The following is an 11,622-nucleotide window of genomic DNA, read 5'->3' as shown; positions in this document are numbered from 1 at the left end:
CCTCACTGCTGTTAAACTGGGCTTAGACTGCGCGGAAAGTATGACATTATGAAGCCCACATGCTCTCCAATGAGGCTCAGCAACAGATTTACATTTAGAAATATGACTCAGGGAAGGCAGCGCAGGGTTTGTTTTGACTGAGGCTGAACAGGAGACATCAGCTGCGGCGAAAGTCTGTTTATTTAAAGCTCTGAAAGTTTGGAAATCATGTCATAAACAAACATATTTACTACTACTGATCCCTGATGCTTGTCTTGTGTGGAGATTGAGAAGCTCTAGCATCAAGAAGACAGCGTTAATTACTCAAGCATGAATTATTTAGCCTCTAAACGATTGAGGGAAATAAAAATGCCCGCAGTCGATAGTTGTTGACACTTGAGAGGACTTTGGACTCCCTGTTGGGGGATTTCACAGTCAGTGATGGGTTTCATCTTATACACTAGACTAGAAAATGATACCACAGCTAAATCTTTAGCTGGCATGCTGAATCAGCATCCAAGGTCCCTGAATGCATCATTGTCTCGAGTATTGACTGGCCATATTGAATGATTGGTAGAGGCTGTGAGGACAACAGGTAGAAAGAAGAAAACATTAGACAGTTTGGGGTAAGTTCACATGATGTTCAGTTTGTGATGATTGCTTTAAATAATATAACATTATATCTTATTGTTAATGCCTTACATGCTGTTCTCTAAAATGGGCAAATAAATTAAGAATAGTGGAGGATAAACACTTTTGATCTCAGGAACGTCAGTTCCATGAAATGTGTTGGGTAATGACAGGAAATATCCCATCTGCCTTCAAAAAATGACCTTGGAATAACAGCAGCAGGGATGGGTATGTAACGCCAGGTCAACAGGTCTGGGGTATATTTAGGGGAAGGTCCATTTAAAGCTCTGAAGGTGAACAGAAAGATTTGAAACTCAGACATGCAGTGATCTGAATGTGTCCAGTTGTTGTGAAAGAAAGACATTTACAACCAGCCTGAGAGCAGGGATTTGACCAAGTGGAGTTGAATTTGTCCCAACAATCAAATTACATTTTTAACTAAGTTTTCACATTTACATTAAAAAATATTTTAATTTACAAAGTATTTTAATAAAAATGTCCGCACAATAAACAGATGACGACTTTTGCGGCCTGTCAGTTTCCATTCATGCATTTTACACAGCTGTAAGAACTACTGTCGTCATTAACTTTTTGGACTTGCATTGTTCATCATTGAACTGATGTTTCTGTGGAGGTTTTTCTGTCAAATCGTCTTGTTGCCATCTGATGGTCACTCATCCCGAACCAGGTTCTGCTGAGTTTTCCTTCTATTAAAACAAAAAGGTTCCTCTCCACTTTCGCACGTTTGCTCAATGTGAACGATGAGAGCAAGTTACAGACCTGATTGTCTGCGTGTCAGTTTGGCTGAATTTAGTTAAATTATGTGAACCATAAACTGAAAGCATGAAAGACAACAGTATATCCTGAACTTCACTGATTTAGTTCAGTTATCCAAAAAGGAGTGAGACTTAATGTTTCTGCAGTGAACCTCATCTGACAAGTGATGAGGCGCCACCTTGTGGTAAATCCTTCAAAGTACATTTTTTAAATTCCTCCCCGGCTTGGCTTTACGGCGCCAGAGATGTTTAAATTTTAGGTTTTTCTAAAGAGATGGCAGCATTTACATTTCATTCACATTTCCTTGTGAGAATATAAACATTCAATGAAAAAACAACATTGAAAAAACATATATATTTTTAAATAAAGTCCTACTCAGTTCATGCCTGAACCTCAATTAAGTTATATTAATTTAATACAAAACTGTTTTTTCTTCCATAATGGTCACCACTATTCAAATATGTCACCACAGTAATATACGCAGTACAAAAACTAATGCAAATAATAATAAAAACACTTAATTATTATTGCCAACAAGCTTTTTCATGCCCATTATATTCGTTTCTTAAAACTTGTGAGCATGAAGAAAACGCGAAGAAGTGGGGTGGCTTCTTTCAGATATGTCACACCCCATCCAAATCATATATTAGTGACAAATATGTAGAGCAATTTGTAAAACCGTGCTATATTTATCCGTTATTTTTCATTATTTATGCAGATCTTTTTTCTCTAAACGATATTGAGGCATTTTACTTTGTGGTCCAGCAGTTCAGGATAAACCATAAAGAAAAAATGAAGGAAACAAAGGGTTAATCTGCCTCCATAAGCAAAGAGAAATCATGACAGAGTTTCACAAGATCCCTGCAACCTATTCAGTTTCTGTACCAGTAATCACTCTCCCTGCCCTGACTGACTTGTAGCTCCACATTGTTTCATTGTCATTATTTGTCAGCAAACACACTTGATACAAAGTGGGGAAAACTGTCATTTTTCGTTGACATGGATGTCAACGAAAAGGCAGATTGTTTTTCTTTTTCTCTGAACAAGCAGCCATCAAATTGTGAGGGCAAGTGTGCAAACACAGAGTTGTACTTTGGAGCTATGGCCCAAAGTGTTTCTGTTGGATTTACGCTAAAAGTTAGGATGGCACGAGCTTTTCTGTCTTTGCTGCTTTTGGACTTTCACCTTGGCTCCGCAGGTATTAAAAAGCTTTCTATATATAGTTTTTTTAAAGTGGTGATAAGAAGACTCAGTCTGTGTATTGTGTTTTATATCTAGCCCCAAACACTGTGCTCCTCTCTGAGAAGACAGCTGACAGCTTCCTCAGGAGACACAAACGGGGGAACACTGGGATTTTCGAGGAGTTCCTGCAGGGAAACTTAGAAAGAGAATGTATGGAAGAGAAATGTAACCTGGAAGAAGCCAGGGAGATATTTGAGAACGATGAAAAGACTGTGAGTATTTATCCATTGTATTTGGAACAAATTCTCATAGTTTGTGGCCATGGTCATGACTTACTCTGTGTTTTAGATGGCATTTTGGTCAAGATATGCAGGTAAGGGATCTTTTCAGTCGGATATTTTAGGTAGAAGAAAGTGCTTATTTAAGGACAACATGGATGACGAAGAGTTAAAATCCTGTGTTTGACTTTCTTCAGATGGCAATCAGTGTGAGTCCAGCCCATGTCTGAACCAGGGGTCATGCAAAGACCATATGGGCTACTACATCTGCACATGTGTGTCTGGCTTCACTGGCACCAACTGTGAGATTGGTCAGTGCATTTTTCTTTAGCTGGACTCAAGTTTTGTTTGTTTTTTGTTTTTTTACCTAAGAAAATTAGATTTTTCTCTGGCATACAACCCAAATTTGTTTACAGCTTGGCATCAGTGTCCAAAAAAATTATCTTGTTTCTAAATTGAATCAGTGACTCAGATTGAGCATCATCCTGGTTTTAGGTGAAAGTATTGGATTGTTTGTCTTTCTCAATGTTCTGAAAACAACGACTGAATGATCTGTGAGCTGCGGTCAAACTGAAAATGTTTCGTTTCTTTCGCAGCATAAAGGTAGCAAAATAATATTTTTTTTAAATTGCAAAAACAAACTGTGTGAGGCCGACATACAACGCGTGGTTCGTCACAAGTCGTGTAATAAACGCAGATGAGACCCAATGTGGCCTAAATAATACGATAAATGCCACATTTTATAAGTAGTTCACATTAGTCCATGATGAAACATGCTGGTGGCAGGATCAAGCTGGTCGGTGTTGCTAAATGAAAGGTAACTTCATTATAAAATCTGATTAAAAACAAAGCTATCTTTTAAATTCCTAAAATTGTTCTTTTACAAAGTATTTATTGTTGGGAGTTTACAAAAAAAAAGGTCTTTGAAGTCGTGTCAAAGGAGAAGCTTGATCCCGGTTCTGTTTTTTTTTTTTTTCCCTTGTCTACACAGTCTTACAAAAAAGATGCGACGTAAACAATGGAGACTGCAAGCATTTCTGTGGCACGATAGGAACATTTGGGGCAAAATGCTTCTGCGCGACAGGATACGAGTTGATGTCGGATGGGGTCAGCTGTGAAGCAACAGGTTTGGATTTAAAATATCAAGAAAAAGTAGAATTGGTTCTTATTAAAACCTCTTTTCCTTTTTTTACCAGTTGAATTCCCCTGTGGGAAAACTGGACTAACCATTGCGAAGCCAGTCGTCAGGTCTTTCTACAACCCCGGGCTTCCAGACCATCTGAACGCCACGTCTCCTACCAACACGACGCCCACAGCAGCAGCAGCAGAGCCAGATCTGGATTCGTATGACTATGATGACTTTGGTCAGAATCAGTCTCTTAGTGATGTGCTTTCAGGGGAATCCAATCACTCTGAAAACACCTCTGCGGAGTCACAAACACCTTTCAAACGTATAGTTGGTGGGAGGTCAGTCGCTCCAGGAGAGATTCCCTGGCAGGTACTGTTTAGACGCACAGATATCAGGAACATTGTGGCATCCTGCACAGCATTCTGTTTCTGCCCCCCAGTCTGTTCATCAGTTTTATTTTTCCAGGTCGGACTGATAGCGAAACCCAGTGGTCGGTTATTCTGTGGGGGCTCCATCCTCTCGGAGCGCTGGGTCATCACTGCTGCTCATTGTCTGAGGGAGGCGGCCGGCTCCTTCTCGGTCAGAGTGGGTAAGAATCACAGACGACACACTGAGCGGCTACTTAAAGCTAAATATCTGCAACCACACAGCCGTTTCCATTTCCTTTCCTTCCCTGATAAATACATTTATTCAATTTTAAATGGGATTTTCTGGTGTGAGACTCTTTGCAACAAAATCATTTATTTAGTGGCTTTTTTTTCCAGGTGGGCAGAAATTGGGCGGAACAAATTAATTTCTTCTATTTATTGCTGTCAAATGTGCTTCCTATAGAATGACCACAAACGGTGGTTAATTTGTATGGAGCTTAATTCATATCAAATCTCTCTGCCAACAGGGGAACATAACACTGAAATCACGGAGGGCCGAGAGAAAGACTACGAGGTGTTGGAGGAACAACCACACCCACGCTACAACGCAACCTTAAACATATACAACCACGACATTGCCTTGCTCTACCTCAAAGAGCCCATCAGCTTCTCAGCAACAGTCCGGCCGATCTGCATCGGGCCCATGGCTTTCATCGAGGACTTGGTGAAGCAACCCTCCCCGGCTACGGTGAGCGGCTGGGGCCGCACTCGCTTCATGGGGATCACGTCCAACATTCTGCAGAAGGTCGAGGTTCCCCTCGTAGATCAGACTGAGTGTAAGAAAAGCAGCAACGAAAGGATCACTCCTGTCATGTTCTGCGCCGGATTCTACGACGTGGCCAAAGATGCCTGCCAGGGCGACAGCGGAGGTCCTCACGCAAAAAGCTACCGAGACACTTGGTTCCTGACGGGGATTGTGAGTTGGGGGGAGGAATGTGCAAAAGAAGGGAAGTACGGCGTGTACACCCGGGTTTCTGTTTACTACAGCTGGATAAAGTACGCGATGAGTGTAACTAAACGCAGGCTGGCTATGGATGTGGAATACCCAGACTCATGACTGTGCATGGATGTTGATGTACAGCACAGGCCACATTATTGGCACATCAATTAGCAAATCACCTTAAAATAAATCAATCTTGCATTACAGTAGCATAGGATGACACTGAAAAAAAAATGGAAGAATCCAACCTAAATTTCTTTCAGTGAGACAAAAGTACAAGACGAACCATTTTCATAACTTTGCTGTTAATACCATACAAAAAAAAAATCTTTGTGCAATACGAAAAGCACTTAAGTCGTATCCTAAAATGTTTTTGGATTCTTTTTTATACTCTCTCTTTACATCATGTGTCTAACTCGAGTCCTCAACTTCTAATGTCCTGCATCGTTTTGAATCCAAAGGCTGGGTTACAAGCAGACCTTGGAAGGACCTGATTGGTGAACAGGATGGTGGTCGTCAAGGTGTGGAGTTTGACCTCTATGCTTTAATATTCTACAGTCCTCTCTTTAGGTCACATCTCAGGGTTTGTAGCAGATTCTGGACTGAGACGGTCTCACAGCAGAAGGTCAATCACTTCTGTTGTGTGTTTTGGAGTAAGGACTCAATAATGATGCTTCTTAAAGCAGTTTGTGATGCCAATGACATGAACTCTAAACGGTTCCCACAGAATGTGGATGAAAAAGAGGCCCAGTGCATTACAGATCCTCCACCGTACTTTATAACTGTAATTGTCATGCGCTTCACTCCACACCAGGGATCTGCTACAGAAGAAACTATTTACAAAACTTTTAACATTTTTCTTTATTTGAAAATGTCGTTTCTTTAATAATAGTTTTTATTAGATATTTAAAATATCTCATATGACATTTGCAGCCCTGACTGAGCCTTATTTACCTTTATGAAGCCATAACTGGCTCTTTGGAGTGTAAAAGTTGCAGATCCTTGTCGTACACCCATCTGAAGTGTTTGTTGCCAAAAAACTCAAAAATAAACATGTTTCCAATTAAAGTTTACATTCATAACAGTGAGAAAGGGAAGTTTGTTTTTTTCTGTCTGTCCCAATCAACCAGTTGAGTTCGTGGCCTCAAGGCGTTTTTTTTTTTTCTACAGTTCTCTAACATCTATAAGGACAAAAACATGAGGAAGATTTAGAATAAATAAACTGCGATAACTAAATATATTCTTTATACAATAGCAACGCAGCAAGAGCATCAAACAGAAGCCAGCAGCCAACTGAACCTTTCAAGGCCAAAGCTTCAGATACTTTACAATTTAAAAAACATCCAGGATAGATTTATTATTTACATGTTTTTTTCTGAAACAAGAATACAGACATATTAGTTTACATTCACTGTGTTAACAATGAAATTCGGCTACCCTAAAAACTGTTATTGCAGTGTATATGTTAATATTATTAGATTACTTTTAAAAGAACCAAAGACATTTTAAAAAAACAAAATTAAATCAAATGTCCAACTGCCATGCATTTTCAGTATAAAAACAAAATGTTCAGCAACAAGCGTATGTTACATGGCTCAGCAGGATTCAAGCAACTTTTTTGCCTTCTGTAGCGACATCTGTGCAAATTGTGCAGCATTTTGGATAAAAAAAAAAAGGAAAACCATCTTGATATTGTCACATCACTTATGCATAGCTTCTTTGAACATATGGAGGTGTGATTTCCTTAGGGACTGAACAGATACTTCACAATATAACAAGAAAATAAAGAAATTACCTTTTGAGGAGGTGTGAGGTGTGCAGCAGTCACTGCCACTTTCTGGACCCGTTTCCATTTCAACAACAGCCTATTGCAGCCACTCAATTTGATGTGGTAAATCGTATAAGTCTGTAATCAATATTTAATTAAGTGTTCAACACAAAGCATATAAATTTCACGTTGGCTCTAAGGCATCCCTTTTGACGGGGAAGGAAAGAGTTACTGAGCTATAATGCTGAGAGAGGATTCATTTTTCTTCTGTTGATTGAGCACAGCATCGTTTTCTCTCCATCCTTCTTGTCTGTGCTGTGAATGACAGTCACCTCTCAGGAAATCTTCAGTAAGATGACAGCATCTTGCGCTCGGCTGCCCTCCAAGGAACACGTTACCTCCGGTCTCTATCGTGCTAATCAGTGTCTTACAATATCATCCTTCAAGTGCCAACTGCTGCCGTCCATACAGGGGGGTAATGTCTCCCCTGCATTCCCAATCCCTCAAATATTTAGGGGTAAACAAAGAAGCACAGCATAACGGAAACACAGTGAAAGAGGTAAAGCAGCAAGCAAAGAGCACATTCAGTAGAGAGCAGGTGGATTTGGAGTTAAAGGCCAAAGATCAAAAAAGTTTATGGCTGGAATACCTAAAAATGTTGAAAGAATGAAAAAAAATAAATCACAGTGAGCTTTTACATTGGTTTTCAAATGGGATAAGTACATTTAAAACACACTTTTATGACAAAAAAAAAGTTTAAAATATTTGAAAGCATTTCTACTTCGATACATTTTGCTAAGGTTTGCTAAGTCTCCAAGTTACAAACTCCCAGACAACATTTCACTCTATTTCCTCCTCTTAACTTTACAAATCGGCAAACAGATCTTCACTTTATGAACTCACATTACTCTCTCCGCTTTCCCTTTGGGTGGTCATTGTGTCATGCGGTGGCTGCAGCCTTTGGCATTAAACCATAGCATCATCCATCTTCAGCAACTTTTAACTGCATTCTTAATCTGTTTTTGCTTTACTTTCATAGTTCTCAATTTGAGAGAATAATATCTGTCATGAGCTACAAGCCTAAATGCAGCAATAATGATAAATGGCCTTGAAACATAACAAAGCCACCTCTTTAAAGTGCCTGATGATGTCTTGTGAGGTCAGTTAGAACCAAGAAAAAGTACATAGAAAGACTTTAAAAGAGCAGGAATAAAAAGGCAATAAGGCATGGCACGTTTTGGCATTTAAACTCTTAACTGTACAGAAGAGTGGCAACATGAGGAAAAAAATAATGTTTTACACAGACATGAACATGAAATTCATTAAAAGTTTTTTAAAAAAGGATGCAATTTGTAAAACAGTTTAAGGATTAAATCCTGGCTTTCATCCTTTTGAAACAAAGCAGAAAGACAAGCTCTTAGAGCCAACCTCAAGTATTTGCTGGGAAACACTGAGTCCACAGTTTGTGAAATGAGACACTGCTGCAGTGGCAAACTCACATGCTGACTGCATATGCTGCAGAGGAAGCGCCTCAAAAAGAGGGAAGAACATGAGCCAGGTCAGCCGTTGATTGTCCAGTAGGGCTTTAACTTCTCCTGTGGCTTTGAGGTGATCGCTGCAGTGATCCTCATCATCAGAAAACGTCCGTTCAGGAGGTCGAAAACAGAAACCGAGGGAGGAAATCGGCTCACTTGACTCTGCCTCTTCTTTTAAAGAACTGAAGTGTGCTGAAGGAAGCAGCCTCTAAGAGGAGAGGAGATATTGGCAGCCTCAGCTATGAGACAGCGATGACTCAGTCTGCTCTGCTCATCATCCAGCATGAGATTCATCCTCTGTCCTGTGTTCTCTATGGGGAGCTCAGCTTTCTCACCTTTAGGTTCCCGGGGTCTGCAAGAATAAAGCGCAGGTTTTGTAAAGAAGAAATCAAAATAAAATGGTAACCATGACTAAGCAGATAAAGTCTCTTTACCTCCCAGTCTGGGAGAGCGCTCGTGGCTGCTGCTTCCTATAATGAGCTGCAGGCTGGCAGCTGCTATGAAGCCCTCCTGCTGCCGACTCAGATTTTTCACAAGCCTTTCCACCACCATGATGAATGGGGGAATTGTTTTGAGAAATAGGATGAATGAACATACAGTGCATTTTGTGTAGTTTCATTGTTTTTAGAGGCTTTTTAAGCCTCGTTTATTGAACATTCCAGTGAGGCTCACCAGCGCCCCCTGTTGTCTTCACATTGTAGATGGATGACATCTCCGCGTTTGATGATGATGCTGCCTGGTCCGTTTTGGGGACAGTCAGCCATAGCTCTGTACTTGCCTTGGGTCTAAAACAGATTTTTAAAAAGTTAGTGACACACACAAAAAAAACACTAACTCAGCAGAAAAATGTATGGTTTCAAAACATACAAGAGGCACATGGTAACGGGACGTGCAGCACAGATTCACAGTTCAGATGTTGACTGGATGACTATTATTTATGCACTCTATAAATCTGGCATTTATTGAAGAATGGCTACAAAAATGCTGTTGTTTAAAAAATAGAGATAAAACTTTCAGTAGTGAATAAAGAAAACATCTGGAAGTAGGTGCTGGGGTTGAAAATGTCATTTTTGGCCTACAAAAACATTTTGTTTGGTGAAAAAGTGAAGCACATCTCCCTGAATACATCTCCATGGTGAAATGTGATTGTTAGTTTTTCCTGCAATATTTACATCAAATTTCTGCAGAGAATGACACTAAAAGTACCAGTATACTGGTACTTTTACAACAAAGTACCAGTATACTGGTACTTTGTTGAAATCTATGGAATCTATGTGCCTTTTGCATCATTTCCATCCCACAGAAAAAAAGGTCTGTCCTCTTTTTGCTAAATCTGATGTTTATCTTTCAATTAAATCAGAAGAAATACAGATAAAATGTTGTTTCTTAAAAGAATGACAGCAAATTTTCTAGAGCAGATATTTATCTAAAATCCTAAGTTAATTTTTTTTTTTCAAAGAAATCTTTTGACATTTGTGGTGCTAAACAAATTTAATGTGACTGACCAGGGAGTGGAAATGGCATTTTAGGATGAAAAGGTTGCAGATGCCTGTACTACTGCATGGTTTAGAGTAGCCTAGCCAAAGTCCAAACCCTAATCCTACTTACAGCCTGAATGAACTTAAATTGTCTTGCAACAAAGAATGGGAAAATCTCTAAATCTCCAGATGTGATACCATACATTGCTGCAAAAAGTTGTTCAAATGCACATGACTTTTAAGTATTTTGTTTGTAAAAACAAAAACTTTAAAAGCCATGCATCATGTATATGCTATATTGCATTTGTCTATCACATCAGGGGAGCAAATACCTTTGCAAGACAATGTAAGCAGGAATTTACTGGGGTTTTTTTTTTGTTGTTGTTGTTGTTCCCTTACTATTTTGACCATTTTTTTCTCCTCCGTCTCAGATGGGAGGAAGGCGTCCTGATCTCCAGGCCACTCCTCCAGACCCTCGCAGATGTCTACCGAGTGATGAGCTCCGGGCCAACCTGGAGACAGACGTTCTGCTAAAGCTTCTTAAAAACGCCTATTGTTTCTGCAGTGCACCATAACCAGCACCATGTAGATACTTAGTAACTATGTTGACATTAAAACTTACTGGGACATTAAAAAGAATGTAGAATCAAAAGCTAATCTCAGTAGCTTTTTCCCACAAAGTCCTCGATGTACCTGGTTCTTCAGGTCAAAGTACACCTGAACTGCTGGGGATGAAAAGTCAAATATCTAAATTAGTTTACGGCGGCGGGGCAAATCAGCGCTGCAGCAGGGTGCAAAGCAAATATGTTGGGCATCAGCTCCTCTAAAACTGATTTCTATGATTTTGTTACTAAGTATCTACTTGATTATAAAACATGAATGTTGCAGCAGAGGCATTTCACTCACTCCGACGGTTCGGCTGGTGTTTAGGGGAGTGAGACTGGGGCTCTGGGCTGCTCCTCCCCGACTCAGTGTCCTCTGAGCTCACCGACGCCCTCTGCTGTTTGCTGTGAAAACAAGCAAATAAAAAAAAAACACCAACAGTTTTACATCGCAGTCATGCTCAGGATAAGTGTCTTCCTCAGGGGTTAGCTTTATAATAGATAATTGTCAATAACAGCTCTGTCCTCATGTTTTTCACACAGCCACAACCAAATATGCACCAGCCAGGTTACACAGAGCCCAGACAGCCATTTGTAAGCCTCCCAGTTCAACGCAGGAAGCAAAATTTACAGAACTTTAACAGAGTGATCCCTCAGGAGTCACGTGTTCACAACAGCTGAGATCTGGTCTCGATTTATAGGGATCCAAATTTAAGGAATTGATTGTCTTCTTTATTAACTACTTGGTTAATAAATCGATCGATCTTCAACACTGCAAAAACAAACAAAAAAAAAACTTACCAAGTATTATTATCTAGTTTATAGTGAAAATATCTTAGTGCATTTGAAATAAGATAACCGGTGCTCTTCCTTAGTGTAATGTCCAGCTCACACTA

The 11,622-nt window shown here is 39.8% G+C and overlaps 2 protein-coding genes across 3 annotated transcripts; one reads left to right on the top strand and one right to left on the bottom strand.

The window, feature by feature from the left end:
• The first annotated feature begins 2,272 nt into the window (after positions 1 to 2,272).
• Positions 2,273 to 7,007, top strand: f9a (coagulation factor IXa). The gene is made up of 8 exons (XM_015029623.1): positions 2,273 to 2,584; positions 2,665 to 2,840; positions 2,917 to 2,941; positions 3,044 to 3,157; positions 3,838 to 3,972; positions 4,043 to 4,344; positions 4,441 to 4,564; positions 4,871 to 7,007. Exons 1-8 carry the CDS (start codon positions 2,386 to 2,388, stop codon positions 5,458 to 5,460), a joined length of 1,665 nt encoding a protein of 554 aa, XP_014885109.1. The 5' UTR covers positions 2,273 to 2,385; the 3' UTR covers positions 5,461 to 7,007.
• A 628-nt stretch (positions 7,008 to 7,635) lies between these two features.
• Positions 7,636 to 11,547, bottom strand: LOC106945729 (guanine nucleotide exchange factor DBS-like). 2 transcript variants are annotated; one of them, XR_001424623.1, is made up of 6 exons: positions 11,031 to 11,547; positions 10,747 to 10,849; positions 10,524 to 10,636; positions 9,319 to 9,431; positions 9,081 to 9,184; positions 7,636 to 8,998 (listed from the first exon to the last, which is right to left on the bottom strand). XR_001424623.1 is itself a non-coding variant. In XM_015029630.1 (5 exons), the coding sequence occupies exons 2-5, from the start codon at positions 10,533 to 10,535 to the stop codon at positions 8,958 to 8,960; spliced, it is 270 nt and encodes an 89-aa protein (XP_014885116.1). In that variant the 5' UTR covers positions 10,536 to 10,636; positions 11,031 to 11,542; the 3' UTR covers positions 7,636 to 8,957. The 2 variants fall into 2 exon arrangements, 1 of the variants encoding a protein (XP_014885116.1); XM_015029630.1 differs by lacking the exon at positions 10,747 to 10,849 and having other exon boundaries at positions 11,031 to 11,542.
• Between the last annotated feature and the right edge of the window lie 75 nt (positions 11,548 to 11,622).

This window comes from Poecilia latipinna, unplaced genomic scaffold (genome assembly GCF_001443285.1).
Source record: "Poecilia latipinna isolate Pla-1442-1.1 unplaced genomic scaffold, P_latipinna-1.0 Scaffold159, whole genome shotgun sequence".
NCBI lineage: Eukaryota > Metazoa > Chordata > Actinopteri > Cyprinodontiformes > Poeciliidae > Poecilia > Poecilia latipinna.
Note: the sequence above shows the minus strand (reverse complement) of the source record. Positions and strands in the feature narration are given on the sequence as shown.